We start from the raw sequence: 19,919 nt of genomic DNA on the forward strand, positions 1-19,919 counted from the left end.
TAAAAACTGTGGGTATACGTCATGCAATAAAATAGACTAATGTATACGCTTAAGATAAAAAAATATGGATACAAAATATAAAAAGTAAAATAGCATCTTACAAGGAGACAACTAGTTTATCTGGTGACCAGTCGGCAAAATGCGTGTTTGGTGCTGCTGAATGAGACATTTTAATGCACAACAAAATCATTCTGCTTGATCTGTATATTACCTGGCTAATGGGGCACGGGAGAAGCAGCCTGTCAGCGACCGTTCCTGCTATCTGAAGACGCTATGATGCTGCATCTGGCTGCCCTGCGGGTGACCGAGCGAGTTCACGTGACAAAGGAAGAGAGAGAGGCTGGTCGTTTGTGCGCAAATAGGTCGGTCATTTCGGGGCATTGTTTCAGTCGTTTTTAATGGCTCAGGTTTTCAAAAGATCATTTCAAAACCGACCTCAGTAAAATCTTAATAATATTAATAATAATAAAAAAAAAAAACGAGTTTCAAAAGGGCATTTTCTTTGATAGAGGGCAAACTTCCTAGTGCTTTAGCACCACCTAGTGTCTATGTGTGCACGCCCCTGATTCTGCTTCATTCTAGCTCTACTGTCCCACTCTGCAGAATCTGTTAGTTCAATCTCTAACGTTATGCACTCCCTGCTTTTTCTCATAGTGTGTTCCTGTTTGACTGGAGAGAAATATCAGCTATGCTGCTGGCATCAACACCTTTGTTTATAGATATGCGTGGGAGTTGGCTCGGAGCTTGTCTGCCCGCCTGTGTGATTCCTGGCCAGCGCCACCTTTTACAGTTGCCGTTTGTATCTCTGCATCTGTCTTCTTGAACCCCAGCCGTCCTTAGCAGATGGCCGCTGATATACTATATATATATATATATATATATATATATATATATATGTATATGTCATTTCAGATATTTATATATAGAAATTTATTTATAGATTTTATGATTTATTTCCTCTTTATTTTCAACAGTGTCCTGTCTGGCAATGTGGCAATAAGAATAATTGTCCAGATGCCGAAAAGAGCATTTTACTTTCACAAGTGGAGCGGTATTGCTGTCGCCATAGTGTTCCGCTTGTTTTATGCATATAAATAGCTATTATAATTCTGTAAAGGGAGTATTGCAGATTATATGGACTTCTGCAATGTAAGTAGAACTCGAAAGAAAAAAAAGGAGAAAAGATGAAAAAAAGAGAAGATAAAGGGGAGATAATGATAAAACATTTTCAGTCTGCTTCATCACCTGCAAATAGATGTAAATAGAACAGCACAACCAACAGAATTGGTACGAGACATACAATAAAGTAACACCTAGATACTATCGCTAAAGTATAATCAGCATTATTTAATCTGACATGTATACTGTGGTAGCTGAAGATAAGAATTTGGGCTTTCTATATGGAAGTGAACTGAAGGAAAAATGCTCAATTGTGAAGAGCCGAAGACGGGCCCCTCCAGAGAACTGAGGCAAGCGCCAGCGGACCCAGGCGACAGCCAACAAAGGGAGGGCAGGACGGAGGGAATGGGCTTCGCACGTAGCAGAGACTTGAGATATTGTTTATGATTTATTTTAAACAATAAGGTAAACCCTGGTCAACCAACTTTAAATCCACTTTCTCTAAAGCAACAACTGTTTTAGTGTTCTTACCTCTTGGCACTACTGCAAATGGGAGGTGCCAGGGTGAAAAAAAAATTTATTTTCCAGGAAAAATAATACTACCAATGCAATTGAAGAAAAAGAAAGCAAAAGGTTAAGTAGTGCAACAAAAATCTGAAATAAAGGAACTATTAAGGGGAAGGGCCAAGTTGATAACAAGGCTACTCATCAGAGCTTGGAGAAATTCACATTGCATGTATGGGGTCCCTGGAAAGAAGGACAACAGAGATTAACCAATCCTAATGAGTAAATATTTTTTTCACTGGAGTCACTGGAGGAAAGGGAAAAACATCCATACAAGTGTTCCATTCTAGATCCCCCAATAAAGCTTTCAACAACCCAGCTACAAGCCCATTGCTATGATGTCTGATAATGATGAGCTCTGTTTTCCTCAACAATTTAACATATCTTGCAAGAAGCCAAGAGTTTCATGGGTTTCAGTTCTATTTCTCCAGTTTCTACTGCCCATAATTTCTGTGCTCACTGTAGTTCTAAATCTGCTGGTCATCATCTCCATCTCTCATTTCAGGTAAAGAAAAAAAAAAAATCAGTTTCTTTTGAATATTCGATCCATATAGAAAAATGGGTACTCTCTATGTAAACAATATCTTTGGTGCTCGAACTAAATATGATGCCTAAAATTTTAACTGTGCTAATTTCTCTGCAGGCAGCTTCACAGAGCAAACAACTTCCTGCTTCTGTCTCTCGCAGTTGCGGACTTCTTGATAGGTCTTGTTTTTATTCCAGGTGAAATGCTTAAACTAACAACTTGTTGGTTTTTTGGTGATCACATGTGCTTATTGTATTCATACATCCTTGTTGTTATTATCTGTTCTTCAGTCGGAAATATTGTGCTGATATCTGTAGACCGTTATGTGGCTATTTGTTACCCACTGCAGTACCACAGGAGAATTACTATCACAAAAATACGAATATGTATTAGTCTTTGTTGGCTTTATTCAGCTTTTTACAGTATAACTTTTGTGAAGGATGGTTTAAGTCTATTTGCTACTTCTTGTCAGGGAGAATGTGTGTTTTTCATAACGTATTCTGCCATAGTAATTGACCTTTTTATAACTTTTTTTGCTCCAATTTCTATAATCATATTTCTGTACATTAGAGTATTTCTGGTGGTTGTTTTTCAGGCTCGAGCTATCCGCTCTCATTCCACAGCACCACAACAAGGTCCAGTGACAGCAAGGAAGTCTGAATTGAAAGCTGCCAGGACCATTGGTTTTATAGTCCTTGTGTTTGTGATATGTTTCTGTCCTTACTACGGTATTTCTCTTGCAGGTTACGTTTCACAAAATGTGTCTATAACTGTTCTGTGTATTTTCTGCATTAACTCATGCCTGAACCCTATTATCTATGCCATGTTCTATCCCTGGTTTAGAAAAGCAATTAAACACATTGTGACCTTTAACATACTACAGCCTGGGTCCAGCAAAGCAAATATATTATAGGAAAAAAAAGGAAACTCAAGACAAACAGATTTGCATAGAGTGGTTAAGCAGCAGTTTAGGTTTTGTTATCATAAAGAGGAATTTCTCACTTAGCTGCAATTTTCTGATCATGTTAAGATTCTTTTTATTGGGATTAATGTGACAGAAATTTCTTCTTTACAATCTAGGTAATTGATTATCAATTTAAATTACCCTAGACCCCATTCCATTCGATACCAAAACATTCATATTCTTTACCAATTAAATTAAACTTGATAGGACTGAAATCCAGCTGGACAATGACTGACTTAATTTGCAACCATTGCAGCTCTGTTTTGTAGGTTATGAACAGTACTTTATCTGGTAACTTCAGTTCAAAGTGTTTGTAAATTCTATTGTTTTAATATCTGTACCTTCAGGTTAAATTAAATAAAAGATGTAACTGTGCTTTTTGCTTTATTTTCATATTTTGTCATCAAACTCACATGTCATATGTGATAAATTAGCTGGGTGCAATTTACTTGGGGTGGATGGAGGCGATTTACCCCTCCCCGTTTATGATGTTCCCACCTCTGGTCATTTGAGATGGGACACTAGATGGGTTCTAAACCTAGAGATTGGATGCTCGTCCTGTTAGATATCAGTGCTGCATTTGATACAGTTGACCATAATATTCTTTTAGAAAGACTTGAATATTTTTGTTTGAATTAAAGGTACAGCCCCAGACTGGTTTAAATCTTATCTATCTGATTGATTTCTGTTTGTTCATGTTAATGACAAATCTTCCTCATGCTCAAATGTTACCTGTGGAGTACCACAGGGATCAGTGCTACGACCAATTCTCTTTACTTTATATATGCTCCCAATCGGTAGAGTTATTAGACAGCATGGGATTAATTTTCACTGTTATGCTGATGATACCCAGCTATATCTGTCTATAAATCCAGATGAAGCTAACACATTACCGGTACATAGATTACTGGTATGTCTTGAAGATTTAAAAACCTGGATGACTCTTAACTTTCTGCTCCTAAATGCAGACAAAACAGAAGTTATAGGCTTTGGACCAGACTCTTTGAAAAAGAAGCTGATTAGTCAGTCACTTCATTGGATGGGATTAAACTGATTTCAGATAATAAAGTAAAAAATCTTGGTGTTGTTTTTGATCAGGACCTGTCATTTAAATCCCATATCAAAGAAGTTTCTAGAATTTCCTTCTTTCGTCTGAGGAATATTGCAAAAATTAGAAATATCCTGTCCAGGGGTGATGCTGAGAAACTAGTCGATGCATTTGTTACTTCAAGGCTTGTTTATTGTAATTCTTTACTATCAGGTAGTCCACATAATGTAGTTCAAAGCCTTCAGCTGACCCAAAATGCTGCAGCCAGAGTTCTGATGAAAATTAAAAAGAGAGAATAGTCCAATTTAAATTAAATGACAGGTCCTCATCACAAAGAACACCAAAATTTTTTCAAAGTTTAAAATTCAAAGACTTTGGTCCAAAGACTATAACATCTGTTTTGTCTGCATTCAGAAGGAGAAATTTAAGAGTCATTCACGTTATTATGTCTTCGAGACATGCATGTATCGAATGTTATGGGTTAGCTTCATCTGGATTTGACCTCTCGCCAACTGAATATTGCATCCTAGTGAATATTCAGAATCTAACTTAAATGAATATAAAAAAAAGCAGTACTTATACCCTTACCACAGAGTAAGGAGCTGGTTACTTATTTATGTTACATAAATGTGTTGATTTTATCAAGTTGCTAAAAAAGGTACCTTTATCATCTGAAAATTTAGCTAGAATTTTCTATTCTTTCTATTCATTGATCTTTCAGGAATTTCCTTGCAAAAAAACAAAATTCTGCAGTGCGATGGGAATCTATGGCGCATTCCGTTGTTTTAAGAATTGCAGGGAAATTAAGTGCATATGCCACCTTTTTCTCCCTCAATGCAGCTTTGACTTTGTTAAAAGATGTGCAGCAATCCATTGTTCACCTCAAGTAATCGGGAAAAAACATGATAATCCCTGCCAAAAGATCTGACCTTTCTCCCTGGAAGCACAGATTATTGTTTTCTTTGTCTCATGGGCCGTGGGCGCCCTCTCTCTCTGGGTGCTACTAGGCGCACCCACTTGATGTATGCACTGTATCTCAACTTGCACATTGAGGTGGCCTGAATGAGGTGCCCAGCATCAATGGAAGCTTTTGCTGCAGGAATTTCATCATGTCGATCCCGTCCTTGTACTCTGACAGGCCCATAATTTTGATACTACAGCGTCTTCCACTATTGTCTAAATTTTTTAAGTGGTCTCTAACTCTATCTAATTCCTCATGAAAAACGGACTCGCTCAGTCTCTGATAATCCTCTCCTTTCTTCCAGAGCAACCGCTCTCTCCTCCAAGTTATCCACACGTGATATCAGTGCTCCAAACTTGGCCTCAATCCCCCCTATTGATGATTTACAGTGGGGCAAAAAAGTATTTAGTCAGCGACCAATAGTGCAAGTTCTCCCACTTAAAAAGATGAGAGGCCAGTAATTTTCATCATAGATATACCTCAACTATGAGAGACAAAATGAGAAAAAGAAATCCAGAAAATCACATTGTCTGATTTTTAAAGAATTTATTTGCAAAATATGGTGGAAAATAAGTATTTGGTCAATAACAAAAGTTCATCTCAATACTTTGTTATATACCCTTTGTTGGCAATGACAGAGATCAAACGTTTTCTGTAAGTCTTCACAAGGTTTTCACACACTGTTGCTGGTATTTTGGCCCATTCCTCCATGCAGATCTCCTCTAGAGCAGTGATGTTCTGGGGCTGTCGCTGGGCAACACGGACTTTCAACTCCCTCCAAAGATTTTCTATGGGGACTGGCTAGGCCACTCCAGGACCTTGAAATGCTTCTTATGAAGCCACTCCTTCGTTACCCGGGCGGTGTGTTTGGGATCATTGTCATGCTGAAAGACCCAGCCACGTTTCATCTTCAATGCCCTTGCTGATGGAAGGAGGTTTTCACTCAAAATTTGACGATACATGGCTCCATTCATTCTTTCCTTCACATGGATCAGTCGTCCTGGTCCCTTAGCAGAAAAACAGCCCCAAAGCATGATGTTTCCACCCCCATACTTCCCTGTAGGTATGGTGTTCTTTGGATGCAACTCAGCATTCTCTGTCCTCCAAACACGACGAGTAGAGTTTTTACCAAAAAGTTCTATTTTGGTTTCATCTGACCATATGATATTCTCCCACTCATCGTCTGGATCATCCAAATGCTCTCTAGCAAACTTGAGATGGGCCTCGACATGTACTGGCTTAAGCAGGGGGACACGTCTGGCACTGCAGGATTTGAGTCCCTGGCGGCGTAGTGTGTTACTGATGGTAGCCTTTGTTACTTTTGTCCCAGCTCTCTGCAGGTTATTCACTAGGTCCCCCCGTGTGGTTCTGGGATTTTTACTCACCGTTCTTGTGATCATTTTGACCCCACGGGGTGAGATCTTGCGTCGAGCCCCAGATCGAGGAAGATTATCAGTGGTCTTGTATGTTTTCCATTTTCTAATAATTGATCCCACAGTTGATTTCTTCACACCAAGCTGTGTACCTATTGCAGATTCAGACTTCCCAGCCTGGTGCAGGTCTATAATTTTGTTTCGGGTGTCCTTTGACAGCTCTCTAGTTTTGGCCATGGTGGAGTTTAGAGTGTGACTGTTTGAGGTTGTGGACAGGTGTCTTTTATACTGATAACGGGTTCAAACAGGTGCCATTAATGAAGGTAACGAGTGGAGGACAGAGGAGCCTCTTACAGAAGAAGTTACAGGTCTGTGAGAGCCAGAAATCTTGCTTGTTTGTAACTGACCAAATACTTATTTTCCACCATATTTTGCAAATAAATTCTTTAAAAATCAGACAATGTGATTTTCTGGATTTTTTTTTCTCATTTTGTCTCTCATAGTTGAGGTATATCTATGATGAAAATTACCGGCCTCTCTCATCTTTTTGAGTGGGAGAACTTGCACTATTGGTGGCTGACTAAATACTTTTTTGCCCCACTGTAATATCGCTAATGTCTTTTTTTATGCATTCGAGTCACATATTGCCTGTAGCTGAGTGGCCAGAAACTCTAGAGTCTATCTCTTCAGCCTAGGATGTGGCATTTGGTGCAGCATTTGATATAGCGTTAACATTGGACTGCTCAGGCTCACGCTGGGCATTGCTAATGTACTTATCCATCTTCTTATTAGCTTTAGCCTGTCGCTCGAACACGGGATCGGGACGTTGACCAACACCACGTCCAAGCATTGGTATTTCAATTCAGTTAAACTTCGAAAATGCTGGTCATAGCAAAAATACAGTACATTCAACAAAAATATGCAGAATAAAGTATCGATTTCAATATATTGTGCTTGTGGTCAAGGAACCACTTTTCAAACAGCTGTCTTTGCCAAGAGCACAAGCAATGTCCTCCCATCTTGGTTTCTTATTATTTATATTCAACAGTTGTGTCCTCCTCTCCAACTAAATCCACTTTGACTCCAACAACAGCTGCTTAAGTGTCCTTACCATTTTGCAATGCTGTAATTAGGAGGTAAGAAACAATTTGAAAATCAGTATAAAAATATAAAAGGAATTTGTGGGCTTTCTTTAGATCCTGACCACAGGATATGGATACTTGGAGATGTTATTTTGTTGAAATTGAATCCTTACAAGAAATACTTTGTTTAGTTAGCATCGACTGCAGGGAAAAAATTTATACTTAAAAACTGGAAATCTACAGAACCTCCAAACAAGAAACATTGGATCAACGAACTGTTGTCATACTGTACTCCTGAAAAAAATTCTCCATTCGGTACGTGGAAAATTGGCCAAATTGGATTTGTTCCTTCTTGGACATTTTAACCAGATCAGAGACTGATCAACATTGATCAGTCTCTTCACTGTGTTTCAATTACTCCAATATTTTTGTTGTGCTCTTCTTTTCTCTTAATTCTGACATTTTAAAAATATGGTTAATACTATCACAGTGTACGATGTGTTGCTACATGGAGAGAGTGTTTTTCGTTTGTTTTTTTTGTCTCTTTTTGTTTTTTTTGTTTGTTTTTTTTCTTTGGGTTTCAAAAATAATAAAAATACCATTGTGCATTGGATGTAGATTTTATCTGGACATATGTTCTGAATGAATATATATATATATATATATATATATATATATATATATATATATATATATATATATATATATATATATATATATACAAAAAAAATATTATATATAACAAAAAACTAACTGTTTTCTCACCCCTCGAGGGGTGGTATGTGTCATCCTCAAGCTCGGGTCCTCTACCAGAGGCCTGGGAGTTTGAGGGTTCTGCGCAGTATCTTAGCTGTTCCTAGGACTGCGCTCTTCTGGACAGAGACCTCTGATGTTTTACCTGGGATCTGCTGTAGCCACTCTCCCAGTTTGGGGGTCACAGCCCCCAGTGCTCCAATTACCACTGGCACCACTGCTGCTCTTACTTTCCACATCTTTTCTAGCTCCTCTTTCAGCCCTTGGTATTTCTCAAGCTTCTCGTGTTCTTTCTTCTTGATGTTGCTGTCGCTTGGGATTGCCACATCTATCACTGCTGCCTTCTTCTGCTAGCTGTCGATCAACACAATGTCTGGTTGGTTAGCCATTACCTGTTTGTCAGTCTGGATCTTGAAGTCCCATAGGATCTTAGCTCGGTCATTCTCAACTACCTTAGGAAGTGTCTTCCATTTTGACCTTGGGACTTCCAGCCCATACTCATGGCAGATGTTCCTGTACACTATGACAGCTACCTGGTTGTGGCGTTCCATGTATGCACTTCCTGCCTGCATTTTACACCCTGCTGTTATGTGCTGTATTGTTTCAGAGGCATCTTTGCACAGTCTGCATCGGGGGTCCTGCCTGGTGTGGTAGACCCTGGCCTCGATTGTGCTGAGTGCCTGTTCTTGTGCTGCCATGATTAGTTCCTCTGTGCTGTCCTTCAGTCCAGCCTTTTCCAGCCACTGGTAGGATTTTTTGATATCAGCCACTTCTTCTATTTATCTGTGGTATACGCCGTGCAGCGGCTTGTCCCTCCATGATGGTTCTCCTTCCTCTTTCTTGTCCTCACTTTCGGTTTTCTCCTGCCTGAGGTATTAACCAAGCCATTTGTCTTTGGGGGCCATCTTTCTGATGTACTCCTCGGTCTTAGTTGTTTCATCCTGGACAGTGGTCTTGACACTCACTAGCCCTCGGCCTCCCTCGCTACGCTTGGTATACAGTCTCAGGGTGCTGGATTTGGGGTGGAACCCTCCATGCATTGTGAGGAGCTTTCTTGTCTTGATGTCAGTGGCTCTATCTCCTCCTTTGGCCAGTTTATTATACCAGCGGGGTATCTGATGACTGGTAGGGCATATGTCTTGATGGCTTGGATCTTGTTTTTCCCATTCAGCTGACTTTTCAGGACCTGCCTTACTCTTTGTAGGTATTTAGCTGTGGCAGTCTTTCTTGCCATCTCCTCGTTGTTTCCGTTAGCCTGTGGCACCCCAAGGTATTTGTAGCTGTCCTGCACATCTGTAATGTGGCCTTCTGGTAGTTCAACCCCCTCAGTTCTGATCATCTTCCCTCTCTTTGAGACCATGCGACCGCACTTGTCCAGTCCGAATGACATCCCAATGTCGTTGCTGTAGATCCTGGTAGTGTGGATCAGTGAGTCGATGTCTCGCTCACTCCTGGCATACAGCTTGATGTCATCCATTTAGAGGAGGTGACTGATGATTGTTCCGCTTTGGAATTGGTATCCGTAGCCAGTCTTTGTGACGATCTGGCTGAGGGGGTTCAGGCCTATGCAGAACAGCAGCGGGGATAGTGCATCACCCTGGTATATGCCGCACTTGATGGTGACTTGTGCTATTGGCTTTGCATTGGCTTCCAGACTTGTTTTCCACAGCTTCATTGAGTTCTTGATAAAGGCTATTAGAGTCCTGTTGATCTTGTACATTTCCAAGCATTCCAGTATCCATGTATGTGATATTGAGTCATAGGCTTTCTTATAGTCAATCCAGGCAGTGCACAGATTTGTCTGCCTGGTCTTACAGTCTCGAGTGACTGCTTTATCCACTAGTAGCTGGTGTTTGGCTCCTCTGGTGTTACTGCCTATTCCCTTCTGGGAAGGGTGCATGTATTGAGCCATGTGCATATTCATCTTAGCCGCTATGATGCCTGACAGGAGCTTCCATGTTGTACATAGGCAAGTTATTGGCCGGAAGTTGGATGGTGTTGTTCCCTTCTGGGGTTCCTTCATGATCAGGATTGTCCGTCCTTGGGTTAACCATTCTGGGTGGGTCCCATCCATCAGCAGTTGGTTCATTTGTGCTGCGAGGCGTGCATGAAGTGCGGTTAGTTTTTTCAGCCAGTAGGTGTGGATCATGTCAGGGCCTGGTGCTGTCCAGCTCTTCATACCTGCCGCTCTTTCTTGGACATCTGCCGTTGTAACGGTTACTGGTTCTTGTTCTGGGAGATTGCTGTGATCTGTTCTAAGATCTTCTAGCCACTGAGCATTGGTGTTGTGGGATGCCTCCTTCTCCCATATGTTTCTCAATAACTGTTCAGTCTCAGCCCTGGGTGGATCTGGTCTTGAATTACCCTGCCACTGTGAGTACACTTTGGATGGGTTGGTGGAGAACACCTGGTTTATTCTCCTGGCTTCTGCTTCTCCCTTGTATCTCTTTAGGCGGGTGGCCAGGGCGGCGAGTCTTTGTTTGGCAGTTTCTAGAGCCTCAGGAATGGACAGCTTGTTGTACTTAGGTAACCTCTTCCCTACACCTTTCTGCAGGTCTGAGAGCTGACTAACCTCTCTTCGTGTTGCCTTGATCTTGGCTTCCAGCCTTCTCCTCCATGGGGGCTCTGCCTTGTGGCCTGTGGTGTTTATCTTATAGCCAAGCATCTCTAGGATCACTGTAGCTGTGGCGTAGGTCAGCTCGTTGGTCTCAGTTATGTCTTTAGTAGGGATAGTATTAGGGGTGTAAATCACATCCATCATGGCGATTCGATTCAGTATCGATTTCCTGACCCAACGATTCGATTATTTTCGATACTCAAGAATACACCACGATTCGATTCGATTCGATTAATCGATTAATCGGTTTTTGTTTTTTTTTATTATTATTTTTTTACACCTTACAGGCTAAACAAAGTTTCAAGTTTGAAATAAATCAATGAAAGCTGTAATATCATTATGCATTTTCTTTAGAAACAACAGCAAATAACAGAAGTAGAAAAGTTGCATCAAAAAATACTACAAAAATACTGCACAATATCAGTGTAATGAGTTCAATGCAATACCTCGGCTCCAGAGAAACTGTCCAACATATTTTTTTAGAATGTAATAAATATACTCAGGAAAGAGAGATGTTGCTTAGAGAGTTAGACAGGAATAAAAATAAACTACATATAAGGGAATTGTTTCAAAGGTCTGGCACCGCAGCACGGGAGGAGAATTACGCCCAGGAGCAAATGGATAAAAATAGACCGGAGGAAAAAAAAACATGAATCGATTATCTTGCGGACGTGTCGATCCATCGGATCGTCGGCTTTTGGATCGATGCATCGATACAAAACGATTATTATTTACACCCCTAGATAGTATGTAGTGCTGCATTTACATCTTCTAGAAGACTTTCAGAGGTCTTCTTGTTAAGCCCGGGGGGTTAACAAGGTCCGCGTCAGTTGCTAGGGAACCAGGGCAACTTGATGAAAAATTGGCTACTGGAACAAGACATAGATGGACTAGAGCAGAAAAAAAAAAAAAAATATATATATATATATATATATATATATATATATATGTGCTGTCAAAATTATCGCGTTATTATCGCGTTAACTCGAGGCCATTTTAATGGCGATAATTTTTTAAACATGAGTTTAACGCTATGTGGTTTTATGGTACAATTTTCCCCCAGTCTATGCATTTTCAATAGGCTTCGAGAGCGGAGCTCCTCAAGGGAAAAAGACGCTCATACACTGGGTGGCGCTTGTGCCTTTTCTTTAAGCCCCACCACCAACAAACAAGTTGAGTGTCTGTTGCCTAGTAGCAACCTGAAATACACTGAGAAAACAGATTACTGAGCTGAAATGGAATCTGCTACGGCACTCTTACTGTCTGTGTACACCACAGGTCAGTATCGTGTGTGTGTGTGTGTGTGTGTGTGTGTTCTCATTTTTGTTAAGTGGCTGAAAAGTAACTTTCTAGAGCATAGACTACCTCCATCTAGTGATGTCGGTCTATTGATTTTGATGTATTGATTGAAAATTGTTCATTATTATCTTGGTTAATTAACATCTAATGTTAACTCTACTACATTTTATAGCAGTAGGGTAAAATGCTTGTCTTTGTTCAAAAGACTGTATTGACTTTAAAGACTGTCTTTTACATCAGCCTGTTTTCAGGGCCTTTTTTTGCCTACATATTTGTTATTTTTTGCTACATGTCTCCCCATCTTCTTGCCATATGTTTCTATGGCATAAATCAGTGTCTGTGACCTGTTTTCATAAAAAAAGAACATTGGCACAAACCTAGCCTGTATGTATTTTTTGTATGTCATCAAGAGTATTTAAATAATTTTCAATCAGAAAAAAAATGTGTGATTAAAATGCGATTAATCGCGAGATAACTTAGGCATTGATGCGATTAATCGCAACAGCACTAATATAAGCTTATATATATATATATATACATATATATATATATATATATATATATATATATATATATATATATATATATATATGTAGAGGTTTAATCTTGGTGAGACTGCAAGGAAAGTGCTATTTCTTACGCTGATATTCTCCGAACCAAAGTTACAGTTTCCACTGTGAATGTCAATGTAATTGAAATAAATCCACTCCACGTCGTCTTGAAGATGAAAACTGAAGTTTAGTGTTCTTCTCAAAGCTTACAAAACGTACATGAATTAACTAAAATATCTTATGATGAAAATAAAAGGGTTTAAAGTCTGTCATAAAGTTGAAGAGCAACAGGTAAGAAGACTGTTCGCTTCCACGGTTCCATGCAATCTAAAAATAAACATGCGAGAGGCTGAGGAAGCCGGCTCGTCCATCCTTAAAGCGACAGTACACATTTTTTTATCCAAAATCCAAGTAATCTTATAAACATGAATTCTTATTCTTTTAACTTTTTGTACATAAAATATTTATCATTTTTATCATGAAATATATCCATCTATCAAATTAGAAATTCAAATTAAATTATTATCTATCTTTTTAAGCATTCTTAAGCAATTTCTATTTATTTAAACTAAAAGTCCACTTTGGCCGCTACATACCCGGCCCCTAATTGCTTTCTATCCTAGAAACAATTACAAAAAAAAGAAGTAATACTTTTCAGCCTGCTTCTTGAAGCAGGCAGAGTTTGGTGATTGGCCGCTCAAGTTCGTTCGTCTTCGTCTTGACTCGAACCTTGCGGACGATTCCATGCTCATCCACTACGATCTTCACAATTCTGCCCATCAACCATGATCCTCTGGGGGCTGATTCATCGACGATCAAGACTACATCTCCTTGGCTGAAGTTACACGTTGGATGATTCATTTCTGTCTTTTCTGGAGTTGAGGCAGGTATTCTCTGGTCCAGCGTTTCCAGAACAGATCGCTAATGTACTGGACTTGCCTCCATCTCTTGCTTGAATAAGCATCATCCTTGTTGAAGACTCCCGGTGGTAGGTTGGGGTTAGTCTTGAGCAAGAGTAAGTGTTGTGGGGTAAGAGCTTCTAGATTATTAATGTCATTGGATGGCATAGTGATAGGCCTACTGTTCAAAATGGCTTCACATTCGCAGAAGAACGTTTGAAGACTATCCTCGTCCAAGCTTTGTTCTCTCAAGGTAGCATTCATGATCTTTCTGATTGAACGAATCAACCTTTCCCAAACTCCTCCATGGTGGGATCTGGATGGTGGATTGAACATCCACTTGATGTCGCGTTGAAGCAGGTTGTTCTCTATCTGTGCAGCATTCCACTCCTTTATTGCCTTCTTCAGCTCATGGTCAGCTCCGACAAAGTTGGTCCCGTTGTCGGATCTAATTTCTTTTATTCGACGCAGAGCTTGAATAAAGGAGTTGGTCTCCAATGATGTTGCCATTTCGATGTGGTTCGCACGACATGCAAGGCAGGTGAATATCACCCCGTATCTTTTGACAGACACTCTTCCCCGCTTGACGATAAATGGCCCAAACAGATCCACACCAGTTCTGGTGAAGGGTGGTTCGTTAGGTAGAACTCGGTTTCTTGGTAAGTCTGCCATCATTTGTGTACCTGATGCACCATGATTAATTGTTGCATGGCATCAGTGCTTTCTACTGTAGTAGCATTAACCAGTATACTTTTCTTCACCTCAGGATCCTCAGCCATGAGCTCTTCTTGGTGTTCGGGGTTAACTGGCCACTCCCCTTCTGGTTTACATAGGAAGCCGGGACCAGCAATCCAGACGTCGTTCTTCATGAAGGCGCTCACAGCTTGACCCCTTGATGCGCAATCGGCAGGATTTAACTTAGTGTTGACATAGCTCCATTGATGCACGTTTGATGCTTGCAGGATTATGGCGATCCTGTTTGCAACAAAGGTCTTAAACCTGATGTTCTCATTGGCTAAGTACTTGAGTACTGCAGTACTGTCTGTCCAAAACTTGGATTCTGTCAGTGGCAACTGAAGCTCCTTCTTCAGCATAACATCCACTTTCACAGCTAAGGCAGCCGCCGTCAGCTCCAACCATGGGATGGTAGTTGGTTTCAGAGGGGCGACCCTCGCCTTCCCCAGGACGAATGAACAGTGTACTTGTTACTGCTATTCTTCTGGACTAAGTATGTGACAGTACCGTAGCCAGTTTCGCATGCATCACAAAAGTGATGCAATTGAGCCTGCACAGCTTTGCCAAATTCAGGTGGCTTGAAGCATCGTATTACTCCAAAGTCAGTGAGCTGTTTGAGTTCTTCAGTCCACTTGCTCCATTGTTGTGCGAGGTGTTCTGGCACGGTGTCATCCCAGCCTGTTCTTTGTCTACACAATTCTTGCAGGATGTTTCTTGCAGGTAGTATGACTGGCGAACACATTCCGAGCGGATCGTAGACTGAGCTCATTGTTGACAGGATTCCTCTCCTGGTGAGAGGCTTCTGCTTGATATTGACTTGAAACTTGAATTGATCTGAGCGGATGCACCACTGTACTCCCAAGGCTCTCTTGATTGTGAGTGAGTCCTGGTCGAGATCGAGATCTTTGACTTCCGTTGCTCGGTCTTCAAGTGGAAAGGTTAACAGAACATTTCGACTGTTGGTTGTCCATTTTGTGAGTCTAAAGCCTCCTGTTTGACAGATGGCTGTCAAGTCGTGCAGTAACTCAATGGCTTCCTGTTCTGAGTTGACAGATTTTAGACAATCGTCGAGGGAAAAATTGTTCAACACTGTCTCCACAGCTGTTCAATTCAATTCAATTCAGTTTATTTATATAGCGCCAAATTCACAACACATGTCATCTCAAGGCACTTTACAGTTCAACCAGATCATACAGTCAAATTGATACAAAGTTTTCTATCTAAGGAAAACCAGTTGATTGCATTGACTCATTGACTCAAATACAATCCCCCACACTAAGCATGCTTGTAGCGACAGTGGAGAGGAAAAACTCCCTTTTAACAGGAAGAAACCTCCAGCAGAACCAGGCTCAGTGTGAGCGGCCATCTGCCGAGGCCGACTGGGGTTCAAGGAGACAGAAGCAGAGATACAAAAAGCAGCTGTAAAAGGCGGCCCCGTCCAGGAAACACACAGCCAGGCAGACGAGCTCCAAGGCAGCTCCCATGCCAGAGGACGAAGAGAGCACATCCACTCAGTCACGGTCAGAGAAACAGGACCACACTGGAAAACCGGCCGATCTCCAACATCTATAAACAAGGGTGTTGATAGAAGCAGCACAGCTGATGTTTCTTTCCAGGATGACGTCACAGCCAAACAGGAACAGACGAGGCAAAGCTACTCTGAGGAAAAGCAGAGAGAGCAGAAGGTTAGAGATTGAACTAACAGATTCTGCAGAATAGGAGAACAGAGAAGAAGCAGAATGATGAAATGGGGGTCCCTATGTCCTCCAAAAGTCTAAGCCTATAGCAGCATAACTATAGAGATAGCTCAGGATAACCTGAGCCACCCTAACTATAAGCTTTATCAAAAAGGAAAGTTTTAAGCCTAGCCTTAAAAGTAGACAGGGTGTCTGCCTCACGGACTAAAACTGGTAGTTGGTTCCACAGGAGAGGAGCCTGATAACTAAAAGATCTGCCTCCCATTCTACTTTTAGAAATTCTAGGAACGATTAGTAAACCTGCAGATTGAGAGCGAAGTGCTCTGTTAGGAACATAAGGAACAATCAGATCTCTGATATAAGATGGAGCTTGGCCATTTAAGGCTTTATATGTGAGAAGGAGGATTTTAAATTCTATTCTTGATTTAACAGGAAGCCAATGAAGAGAAGCCAGGATAGGCGAGATATGATCTCTCTTTTTAATTTTCATTAGAACTCTGGCTGCAGCATTTTGGATCAGCTGAAGGCTTTTAACTACAGTTTGTGGACTTCCTGATAGTAAAGAATTACAATAGTCCAGCCTTGAAGTAACAAATGCATGGACTAGTTTCTCAGCATCACCCCTGGACAGGATATTTCTAATTTTTGTAATGTTCCTCAGATGAAAGAAGGAAATTCTAGAAACCTCTTTGATGTGGGATTTAAATGACAGGTCCTGATCAAAAATAACACCAAGATTTTTTACTTTATTATCTGAAATCAGTTTAATCCCATCCAAATGAAGTGACTGGCTAATCAGTTTCTTTTTCAGAGACTCTGGTCCAAAGACTATAACTTCTGTTTTGTCTGCATTCAGGAGCAGAAAGTTAGGAGTCATCCAGGTTTTTATGTCTTCAAGACATGCCTGTAATCTATGTAATGGGTTAGCTTCATCTGGATTTATAGACAGATATAGCTGGGTATCATCAGCGTAACAGTGGAAATTAATCCCATGCTGTCTAATAATTCTACCAATTGGGAGCATGTATAAAGTAAAGAGAATTGGTCCTAGCACTGATCCCTGTGGTACTCCACAGGTAACATGTTGCATTGAATGTACTCCTGTTGTCCTCGGCACACCTTCTTATTGCATAGCTCGCGCAGCTGGGTGAGGAGGTGGCTCCGAACAAGTGTACCTCCATTCTATATTCCTGCAGCTCCTCCGATATGTCCCCATCAGGCCACCATAAAAACCTGAGAAGGTCTGCGTCTTCAGGTGGGACCCTGACCTGGTGGAACATGGACTCTACATCGGCCATGAGTGCGATTGGCTCCTGACGAAATCGCGTTAAGACACCAACCAGGCTGCTGGTCATGTCAGGGCCTTGCAGTAGCTGCTCATTGAGTGTGGTTCCTTGATATGAAGCGCCGCAGTTGAATACCACTCCAAGTTTGTGCTTCTTGGGGTGGTAGACGGCATGATGCGGAATAAACCACACCTTTCCATCACTCCTTTTCAGTTCTTCATCTGGGACTTTGACCGCGTATCCCTTGCTGATCACTTGGTTCATGAAGCTGACGTATTCCTCTCGGAATGTCTGACTTTTCTGAAGCTTCTTTTTCATGTTGAGCGCTCGTTGCTCTATCATTGCTCTATTGTTAGGCATTTTCACGTCTTTGTTCTTCAATGGCAAACCGATAGAGTAGTGACCATTGATCAGCTTTGTGGATGTGGTAACTCTGTCCATAAACAGTTGATCTTCCTTCGACATCTCAAGCCGCTCTCCTCGAGCATTCTTGGGAAAATCATACTTGAATTGTTTTGTCCACAATTCTTCAAGTCGAGCCACCGATATCCGGTTCATTTGGATCTGTGGGTGTCCCTCCTTTGACCAGCTCCTGATGCTTTCACGCAACGGCCCGTTCACGGTCAATCCCAAGACTGTACGAACCGCATACGGACCATCTTTCACGCTGTGGATTACCTCTCCTGGCTCCAAAGCCTTTGCAACGTCAGTCCCAATGAGAAGATCGATATCCGCCTTAATTGATGGAATTCGTACACCTCGTAAGTGTGGCCACCTATCCAGGTCTTCTTGAGTTGGAATGTTCTCCTGACTAGCAGGTATGGCCTTTTGTGTGAATACACCATTGAGCTCGACGAAGTCTTCACCGTCCAGACTGCTGACTTCTAGATCTGGTAGCAGTTTTCATGAGACGGCCTTTTGGTCTCCCATGGTGGTAAGTAGGATGTTAACATTTGTTCCTTGCAAGTTAAGGTTGTTAGCTAGCTTGTTAGTGCAAAAGGAGGCGTTGCTGCCTGGATCCAGGAACGCATAGCAAGTCAGCACTTTGTCACCTTTCTTTGCCTTCACTCTCACTGGAACAATGGAAAGGACGGTCCCTCTACCCCCAGCCCCAGTCTGAGAGCAAGTTTCTCCAGCATCCACAAATCCACTGATCATAGTTTGTTCTTCCTGTGAAGACTCCTCTTTTTGTTCCTCCCGTGAAGCGTTTTCTTTCGGTAAGTCTTTAGGTTTCTGCTTTATGTGTAACAGCGTAGGGTGTTTAGCTGAACACAACTCACAGCTCCTCTTTTCTTCACAGCTACTGCTCATGTGTCCTCCTATAAGACAGCTGAAGCAGAGTCCCTTGCTTTTAAGGAATTCCAACTTTTCTTTGTGCAACTTTTTCTGAAGTTTCCTGCACTGTTCCATTGTATGATCACCCTGACAGAAGATACAGGGTTTCACGAAAGCCATATTCATGTTTGGTTTCTTCTCTTTAGCTTGCTTGCTGTCAGCACCAGCAACATATTTCACTGCTTTCTGCTCTTTAGCTTCAGTGGCTAACGCTGTGATATTTTTCTTGACAGCTGGCTTTTCAGGTTGACGCTTAGTCTGACCTGAGATTTCACCAAACACAGGGTGTGCTGCCATTTCAGCCTGTTTGGTAACGAATGACACTACGTCTTTAAACTTTGTTCTACGGTCTTTTTTCTGAATGTCAATGGCGACGCTCCTGAATTTCTCCCTCAGCCTGTAAGGAAGCTTGAAGATGACTGTGCGCATGTTTGCAGCGTTCTCCATCTCATCCAAGTACTCTAAGTCCGACATCGCATTGTTACAATTAGTCAGAAAAAGAGCATATGCTTCAAGTGCTCTAGCATCATCGGACTTTATAGTAGGCCAATTTAGAGCCTTGTCAAGGTATGCCATTGAGATCTTGTATTTGTCACCAAAGCGCTCCTTTAAAAATTTCTTTGCTTCAGGATAGCCCTGGTCTGGGTCCATATGAAAACAACTGCGCACTAAGTCCTTAGGCTGACCACTTGTGTGCTGTTCCAAATAGTGAAGCCTATCTTTGCTGTTTTCAGTTTTGCTCTCTATGCGATGTTCAAAAGCTCTCATGAAGAGACGGTATTCCATGGGATCTCCTTTAAACACTGGAATGTTTGGTGATGGCAATGTAGATAGCCTTTGTTGCTTTATTAAGCTCTCAGTTATTTCGTTTTGACGTTGCATGACAGAGACTAGGTTATCTGAATCTGCTGAATTGCCATTTGAAGTGACATGCACTTGTCTTGTTACAGGCACTAATCGTGCAGCAGACGCTGGTCGTGCAAGAAGCACTGGCTGTGCAACAGGCACTGCATTGACAGCTATTTCACTAGGGCTGTGTTGAGATACATAACTAGCCCCACTATTCCTATTGTAGCTGAGATGTTGTCTCTGAGTAGGCATCAGTGATTC

The 19,919-nt window shown here is 41.4% G+C and overlaps 1 protein-coding gene across 1 annotated transcript; it reads left to right on the plus strand.

Annotated features, from left to right (window-relative positions):
- Positions 1 to 2,021: 2,021 nt before the first annotated feature.
- LOC119794069 (trace amine-associated receptor 13c-like) lies at positions 2,022 to 3,464 on the plus strand. The gene is made up of 2 exons (XM_038301416.1): positions 2,022 to 2,188; positions 2,327 to 3,464. The coding sequence occupies exons 1-2, from the start codon at positions 2,022 to 2,024 to the stop codon at positions 3,120 to 3,122; spliced, it is 963 nt and encodes a 320-aa protein (XP_038157344.1). The 3' UTR covers positions 3,123 to 3,464.
- The last annotated feature ends 16,455 nt before the right edge of the window (positions 3,465 to 19,919 follow it).

Source organism: Cyprinodon tularosa, unplaced genomic scaffold (assembly GCF_016077235.1).
Source record: "Cyprinodon tularosa strain WSP-4 unplaced genomic scaffold, ASM1607723v1 ctg467, whole genome shotgun sequence".
NCBI lineage: Eukaryota > Metazoa > Chordata > Actinopteri > Cyprinodontiformes > Cyprinodontidae > Cyprinodon > Cyprinodon tularosa.

Bases quoted from the DNA above. Each gene is read 5' to 3' on its own strand.
- LOC119794069 (XM_038301416.1), top strand. From the start codon at position 2,022: ATGTCTGATAATGATGAGCTCTGTTTTCCTCAACAATTTAACATATCT. The intron at 2,189-2,326 runs GTAAAGAAAAAA...ATTTCTCTGCAG, and splicing joins ATCTCCATCTCTCATTTCAG to GCAGCTTCACAGAGCAAACA.